Source organism: Meleagris gallopavo, chromosome 15 (genome assembly GCF_000146605.3).
Source record: "Meleagris gallopavo isolate NT-WF06-2002-E0010 breed Aviagen turkey brand Nicholas breeding stock chromosome 15, Turkey_5.1, whole genome shotgun sequence".
Taxonomy (NCBI): domain Eukaryota; kingdom Metazoa; phylum Chordata; class Aves; order Galliformes; family Phasianidae; genus Meleagris; species Meleagris gallopavo.
In genome coordinates, this window is record NC_015025.2 from 1082586 (window position 1) to 1090834 (window position 8249).

At 52.4% G+C, this 8249-nt stretch overlaps 1 protein-coding gene across 2 annotated transcripts in view; it reads left to right on the forward strand.

The window, feature by feature from the left end:
* LOC100544252 (protocadherin gamma-C3) overlaps positions 1–8249 on the forward strand; it is a 28668-nt gene that overhangs the window by 11128 nt on the left and 9291 nt on the right. For both annotated transcript variants that reach the window (XM_019620282.2, XM_019620280.2), the window contains exon 2: positions 4317–4375. In XM_019620282.2, the coding sequence (XP_019475827.1) occupies positions 4317–4375 (59 nt within the window). The remainder of the gene's footprint in view (positions 1–4316; positions 4376–8249) is intronic.

Below are 8249 nucleotides of genomic sequence, written 5' to 3' on the forward strand. Positions count from 1 at the left end.
TGCTGAGGGACCGAGCTTCACCGTGGCAGCTCCCGCTGCTACTCGCAGCCCTTTCCAGCCTGCAGCCGCCTGGCAGCGCCCAGCTCCGTTACTCCGTACCCGAGGACCGGGAGCCGGGCACTCCGGTGGGCGACGTGGCCAAGGATTTGGGGGTGGAGGTGCGGAGCCTGGCAGCCCGCAATCTGCGCCTGGTGAGCGAGTCTGAGCAGCGGCACTTCCAGTTGGACCTGGCAGCAGGTGTGCTGCTCCTCGACAGGAGGCTGGACCGCGAGACATTGTGCGGGCAGAGCCCCGCCTGCTCTCTGCACCTCCAGCTCGTCATGGAGAATCCCCTCCAACTCCACCGTGTCGAGGTGGACGTCCTCGACGTGAACGACAACGCGCCGCAGTTCCCCAAGCCGGAGGTGGTCTTGGAGATCACAGAGGTGGCCAACCCCGGGACTCGGCTGCCGTTGGAGGTGGCAGAAGACCCAGATATGGGCTCCAACTCCATCTCCACCTATGAGCTCAGCCCCAGTGAGCATTTTGGCCTGAGCATCAACGTGAGAGGAGATGGGGTCAAAATGCCTGAGATTGTTCTCAAAAAAGCGCTGGATAGAGAGAAGTTGGCTGTTCATCACCTAACCCTAACAGCACTGGACGGAGGGAATCCGGTGAAATCTGGCACTGCCAAAGTCACCATCCATGTCCTGGATGCAAACGACAACCCTCCCGTTTGTGACCCACCTGTATCCAAGGTGTATCTGGAGGAGAATGTGCCAGTGGGCACTCTGGTCACCAAGCTGAATGTCACCGACCTGGATGAAGGCCCCAATGGGGACGTGGAGTATTCTTTCAAAACTAGCAATAATGCACCTGGTAAATTCACCAACCTGTTTGGTTTAGATTCCCGGACAGGGGAGATCAGAACCAAAGCCCCTTTGGATTACGAGGAATCTAGTGCTTATGAAATTGCAGTTCGAGCCCGGGACAAAGGATCCCCTGCCATGGAAGGACACTGTCATCTGCGGGTGGAATTAATTGATATCAATGATAACAGCCCTGAGATCGTGCTGACTTCTCTCTCCAGTCCTGTGCTGGAGGATGCGACCCCAGGAACGGTGATTGCCCTCATTGGTGTAAAGGACAGTGATTCTGGGGACAACGGGCATGTCCGTCTGCAGATAGCCAAAGAGCTCCCATTTAAGCTGGTGTCATCTTTCAAAGAGCACTTCTCACTGGTCACGAATGGTCCCCTTGATCGGGAGAAGGCCAGTGGGTACAACATCACTGTGAGGGCTACAGATTCAGGATCACCACCAAGGGCCACACAAAAAACTTTCTATCTCCAAATCGCTGACGTGAATGATAACGCACCGAACTTCTCCACCCCTTTTGATACAGCTCATGTGCTGGAAAACTCTCTCCCTGGAACTTCTGTCTTTTCAGTGTCTGCATCTGATCCTGATGAGGGTAGTAACGCCAAGCTGACTTACTCCATCCTGGATAATGGGATGCAGGACATACCCATCTCAACCTACTTCCGCATAGATCCGGACAACGGCACCATCTACACTGTGAGGGCTCTGGACTACGAGCAGGACAAGGTCTTCCAGGTGCCTGTGGAGGTGAAGGACTCTGGCTCTCCTGCCCTGAGCAGCACTGCAGTTGTCCACGTCTTTGTCATGGATCAGAACGACAATGCCCCCACCATCGTCTACCCATCTGTCCCTACGGGTTCTGCCTTCCACCAAACCATCCCACCCTTGGTAGAACCTGGCTACCTAGTCACCAAAATCGTGGCTGTGGATGCCGATAGCGGCCATAATGCCTGGCTGTCCTATCAGCTGGAGGATACGGCCGAGGCGCTGCCGTTCCAGGTGGAACATCGCACCGGGGAGGTGCGTGTTGCAGCGGCTCTGGGCGAGTCGCCGTCTCCCCACCGCCTGGTGGTCCTGGTGCAGGACAACGGGACGCCATCCCTCTCGGCCTCAGTGGTGATTGTCATTTCTCCAGAGGAAGATGGCGTGCAGGACTTTTCCAAGTCCTCCGACTTGCCTCAATCATCTCCCAAGGACAACAACTTAACGCTGTACCTCATCATCTCTTTGGTGTCCATTTCCCTCGTGTCGTGTGTGGTGTTCGCCGTGGCGGTTGCCCGCTGTCTCAGAATGGGCTCTGCTGGCTGGGCTCTCGTGGGCTGCTGTCGAGGGTCTGCCCGCAAGCCCACCTCCCATTTCCATGGGCAGCTGAAGCCAGATGGCTTCATCAAATACCTGGACGTGGGCAGAGCGGGGCTGGGCTCCCAGGCACAGAATTACACCTCCTGTTTCTCCCCAATGTCTGAGCAGAGTGATTTCCTCTTTGTAAAACCCTTCAGCCACTCTAGCACTGCGGAGACCGTGGCTGCCTACGAGCAGGTGACCAGCACTTTAGCGAGTCCCTGCGATGGGGTAAGAGATGGGGGTTCTCGCTGCTGCTGCATGAGGTGGCTGTGGGGGATGTTTGTGATGGTCTCCCCCACGAGGTGGCAGGGAAGGGGGTTGGCTGTGCTGGGTGGAGGTGGGGAATGGGATGGCCATCAGCATACAACGAAAGCCTGCGTGTTTGTGGAACTGGGAGCTTCCTCTTGGCCCCGTTCGGACTTTCTGAAGTGATTCTTGCAGTGGGAACACGGGGTTTGGGGTGTTAAACTTCTCGTCTCTGTTTAACCCCTTTATGCTGTACGGAAAGAGAGGAGGAGAAGACCTCAAAAGCAGGTCACCTGGGTGTTCCTTTTGCTCTGTTTTAGGAATGTGTTGGGATTTTTCTCACTCTTTGGCTCTCAGATATTATTAATTCCTGGTTGTGCCATGGCAAAGGACTGCTTTCTAGCTTGGTAGTTTTGAGCAAGAGGCTGAATTCTCTGTTCAGCACTGAAAGTAGTGCATTTCTGCGAAGATCTTGGTAACCTTACGTGCCCTTGGGCTCACAGAGACCTGAGCGGCGGGCGTGCTGTAAAAGCTTCAGCCACTTGCCTTGGGATATCCAAACCCAGATGGAAGTGGCTGCATTTAACTGCAGCTTTTTTAACTTCGGGATATAAAAAGTAAAGTCACTTTGTGTCGTAAACTAGCCTGCCCTAAATTTGAATGTGGTAATTGCAATAGGGATTGGAAAAAATAGATTGGGACGGGCTTATCTGATGGGCAGTCGTGTGGCAGTGTGTGTGCAAAGCTACGTGGATCTGCAGTCTGGAGGGTGAGTGTGCAAGTGGTGTGATTTGTATGCAGCAGGGATGGAGTGGAGCTCTTATTCTAAGGGGACTCAGTAATTTATTCTAATGTATTCCTTCATGAGAATCATCAAAGCTGTGGCGAAATTAGTCAAATCACATCTGCAAAATAAAAATCTAGGTCAGCTGTACCCGTTTCTCTTCGCCTTAGTAATTGCAAGTACAAGCAGAATAATCCTATAAAGCTGGTGTTCCGTGGTGCAGACCAGGAGCTGCTCCTTCCTGAGGTAACCAGGAGAAACGTCGTCCTTCCCAGGTAGTGTGTCGTCATTCCAGAGTTAATGAAGAGCTTATGATATTCGGAAGTTGTGCATCTTGCAGACAGCTCAGCTATGGATGCTGTGCACAAAGGCGTGATGCACACAGCCTGCTCTGCATCCATCCTCAGCTACAGAATGCCCATTGTCTGATGGGGAAATGACAGGGGCAGAAAGCAACACGAGGTTTGCTAAGCTGCTGGGTCTGAAGTTTGCTGTGCTTCTTGAACAAAGAATGCTTTTCTTTCTTTCCTCTCTGCTGTCGGACGTTCATTCTTTCCTCTGCAAACAGAAAAATATTGTAATGCACTGTGACCACAGCGTCTAGGAAAGTCATTCAAATACAAAGTGTGACACGCGGGCTCAGGCAGGCCTTGCTAAGGACAGAAGGACAGGTTAGGAAGGTCTGTCACCACCTTACCTCCCATTGAAAGCATCTTTCTCGGTATCAATTAACAGTGCCACCCCCACCCCCCCGAGCTCGTTGCTTTAGTGCCATCTCTCCTGCTGGAGCAATGCCCTTATCAGTTTATTTCATGCTTCATTTCTTTCACAGCCTGGTTTCCTGAGCTGCTTTGGAAGATTATTCACTGAATGGTTTTTGTCACGCTTTTTGGTATTCATGCTGGTCCAGAAATACTCAGAAGAAAGGGAAGGAGTGGGGGTGGGGGAGCTTCTTTTTTCTATTGTTCCAATAGATCTGCTTCACTTGGAAAGAATACACCGATATCCCAGGCTGAAGTAATCCAGGATTGGTTTGCAGGTGAGAATGGAGGTATTAAAACTCTTTTCTATTTCCTCTGCAGCAAGCTCAGCCTAACCCGGACTGGCGCTTCTCTCAGACCCAGAGACCTGGAACAAGTGGGTGAGTGCTCCTTTCTCTGTGTGTGTATCTGGTGAAGGCTTTGTTCCTTTACATACTGCTCTCAGTGTGGGAAGTCCTGGTGGTGGAAGCTCTGTGGATGGAGTTTCCCTGTTCTGGGTAGATCTGCCACAGAGCCAGAACCAGGGGTGTTTCTGTGCCAGATCTGTGTGATGATGGCGTGAGAGCTCGTTGTAAATAGCTTTGGTGTCTGTGGCTCAGGTAGGACAGTTAGGAACTGGAGAGGGCGATGGAGCTGTGAAAGGGTTAAAGGGTTGGAGAATATGCTTCACTTGGTGTTGTTATCTAAAGCAGATTCTGAGCATTTGGTTGAGATTTATGCAGGTTCTGAGTGCAATATTGTGGTTCCTCCCCCTGCTTGGATGCCACTGGGGACTGCTGTGAGTCCCTTTATCTGCTTTGCCATGAGGACCCCATGGCAGTCAGAAGTTGTGTGGGGGTGGCTGTCCCCAAAGGGCCCCGCTGGAGGAGTGTGTCCTAGCCCATCCAATGGGTCTCAGCAGCAGCAGGTCCCTCACTGAGTGCTGTGTCGTGTGTTTTCTGTTCTGGAGTTGGGCTGGGGCTGAGATCTCTGGACCCAGCTCCAATTTTGGGGAGCTTGGAGCCCTTCCTGTGTTCCTTGGGAAGTGATGTGTTGCTTTGTTTGGGTGAGAGGCCATCCCACTGGCACTGGGCAATTGGGCAGAGGGGGACTAAGGGAAATAGAATTAGATCTCAGGAGTCAGGAGACTCACAGGAAGGGCCCCTGAGGTCAGGTGTAGCTTTCAAAACTGTGGCTGAGATTTCACCCATTTGTGCATAATGTCAAAAAAAAAAAAGGAGAAGCATTTACTTTTCATCTTCCATGAGTACCATCAGGGTGAGAAAAGGCTTGAACAGGGAGCCCACCTCCCCAGCCACAGGTCATTGAGGATGAGGCTGCCTCCTGGGTGATTCCTGCAGGAACAGCTTGCAGCACCTGCTGGAGGGCATTTGGATGCTGTGCTCACTTGGCTGGGTCAGCCCCGTGTCGGCAGAGAGAAGAGTCACTGTGTCCTCATGCTTTGTGGTTACTTGGTGGCCTCTTGGCCACCAGGTCCTGGGTTTGGGGATCAGAGCTTGTGTTCTGGGATCGAGCACTTGGCACCCACAGCACTGACTGTGTCTGAGTCTTTTTGAATCATTCAGCTTCATGGAAGGGAAACTAAGAGACTGCTAATAGCTGTAAGGAGCGTCGCAGTAATTAGAGTTTTTTATTAGGTTCTCCTAGCTGACAAAGGTGAAATGGACTGATGGTTTGATGTAAAGCTGAAAGTATTGCTGCCAGGAGCCAGGCATGGGCTTTAAATAAAGCTGTTGCTGGGAGAGTGTTCTCAGAGCTCCGTTCAATCCCCACCACGGAGAACTTTTTTAATCAGGAAAAATCTTTCCAATCATTCACGCTCTGCTTCGAACGACAATTAACTGCAACACCCTGATAATGCAGAAGTGCCCGAGAGCCTCTGTGATGGTTTTGCTGTGAGAAGCGAGGAAACGAGCCCTGTCAGAGCAGCCCTATTGTTCCCTTTTCCAGCACCGTGCTGGAGCTCGAGGCACAGCACCAGCACAGTGCAGACCTACTTAACCTCATGGCAGGGACCTTTCTTAGGTCATGGGACAGTGGTCTTAACCCAAAACCGTGGTGTGGGCTCTTCACATGCTCCCCTTGTGCTGTTCCCTCTGCCTGCTGAGTGCCCTCCCCTTCTGCTGTGCTGGAGCTGCCCAAGCCCTGCCCTGTGGCTGTCCCTGCTGTCAGCCCATGTACAGCTGTGTCACCTGCTGCTGACACGTGTCCCTTTCTGACATGGGCTCTGCTTGGTGCTCAGCGTGCACAGGCATCTCCCAGCAGGAAGAAAAGGGATGTGCTCTTAATTGTATTTGCCCAATCTAAATTAAATAGCAATGAAAACAAGACTGAGGTTTGGATGGGTGCCAATGGGAGTCCAGCACTGACCCTAAGCTGGAACGTGGGCTAAAATCCTACCCAAAGTAACTGGAGGTTGAGGAGACCTGGCCACCAAAACAAACCATGCTGCCTCTCGGCAGCTGCAAGCAGCCGGGGCTCAGGGTTAGCTGAGCAAAGCAGGGCCATCTCCCATCCACACATCTCTGCATGCATATGGGACAAGGAAGCAAACGTGCTCCTTTGTGATCTGAAACACAAGAGAGCTCTGGCTGCACATGCTCAGAAAGTAGAGTTCAGACAGCGTCCTTTAGAGACAGGGGCTCAGGGCTGTAGCTGGGCAGAGCAGTTCTCAATCTTGTTTGGGAGAAAAAGGAGGATAAATGGATCTATTTAATAATCTTTGCATTTTGTTTTCTGAAAACAACAACAACAACAAACCACTCATGCTGTCTCTGGGCAAATATAAATGAAGACGGAATAATACCGAGCAGCAAATGCAATTCCCAAACAAATCAGATCAGGAGCTGCGGGGGGATTACAGTGATGAGCAGTCTGAGTGGTGTGGCCATGGCAGCACAGCAAGGCAAGCATCTCCTTGGTGGGATCTGCATGCAGCAGTGTATTCAGCAAAGCACTGGGTGAGGATTTCCCACCTAGAAAGCAGGGGGGAAAAATATGAAAGGAGGGGAAGGCCCTGGGTTGCTCATAGATGGGAATGAGGGGGAGGAGATGTCCCAGCTGGGAAGAGCTTGTGAATGCTTCCATCATGTGGTGATCCTCCCGTCATGGGAGGATGGGGATAGCCCAGGTGGGCTAAGCCAGGAAAGTGGTGGGGGGCTCACAGGGGGTAGCAGGCAGCACTGGGACCCCCAGCTGACTCTAGGACAGGGAGGAGTGAATTCTGAAAAGACAGAGGGCTCTGATCCTGAATTTCCCTGTGCCACTGGTTTCCAGTGCTGGATGTAGTCTGTGGAGATGTTTGCTTCACTCACCCATTAAACAGCATCACAGCTGCCTCGTCTGACCCCCAGCCATGCAGGGAGGGAGGAACAAGCAGGGCGTGCTGGCTGTGGAGATGCATTTTGCATCTCACCAATGGGAGAGCTGTGGTGGACAGGAGGGTTTCTTCATTCTTGGTTTCTTTTTTTCCCAAGAATTGAGCTTTCCGGACTAAAGGCAGCCTGCCTGGGCTGGGTGATGGAAAAGAGCTTCCTGAGAATGTTCCTTAAAGCTCTCAAGGAGCTTTGGGTCTCTAATGCTTGCAGAGACTGTGGGTGCTGCTGAGGGCTGCCTGCAGTCAGGGGCTCCTGATGGGTGATTGGAATGAGGGTTCCTACAGCCCATGGGGCTGCTCCAAGCTGCTGAGCTCTGCTAGTGCCACGTTCTGGGCTGCACTTTGTGGAATATTGGAGGTTGTCAGTGTGAAGTATGCGCCTCCAGCCTAGGTGTGTGTTTTGTGTGTTAAACATCTTGCCAAACAAACCCAGAAAGGGCTGGGCGGTTGCGTTTGCAAGGCAGGTCTTGGTGCAGGATGGATGGCAGACCATGCAAAGGCTCGCAGCTTTAGGTGGGACTGTGATTCCCTACTGAATGTGACAGTGAAAATGTTGCTTTGGAGCACTATGAGGCTGCTTGGAGCTGTGCTCTGAGTGGGTGCTGCCATCTCTGATGCTGTTGGGTGCTGAGGTGGGGATGGGAGAGACCCCTGGTGCTGAGTTGGTGCTCCCGGATGCTTCTTGGAACACAGAATCACAGAATGGCCTGGGTTGGAAGGGACCTCCAGAATGATGAATCTCCAACCCCCCTGCCACGACCTCCACATTTAATACTAGACCAAGCTGCTCAAGGCCCCATCCAATCTGACCTTGAACACTTTCAGGGACGGGGCATCCACAGCCTCTCTGGGCGGCTGTTCCGGCACCTCACCACTCT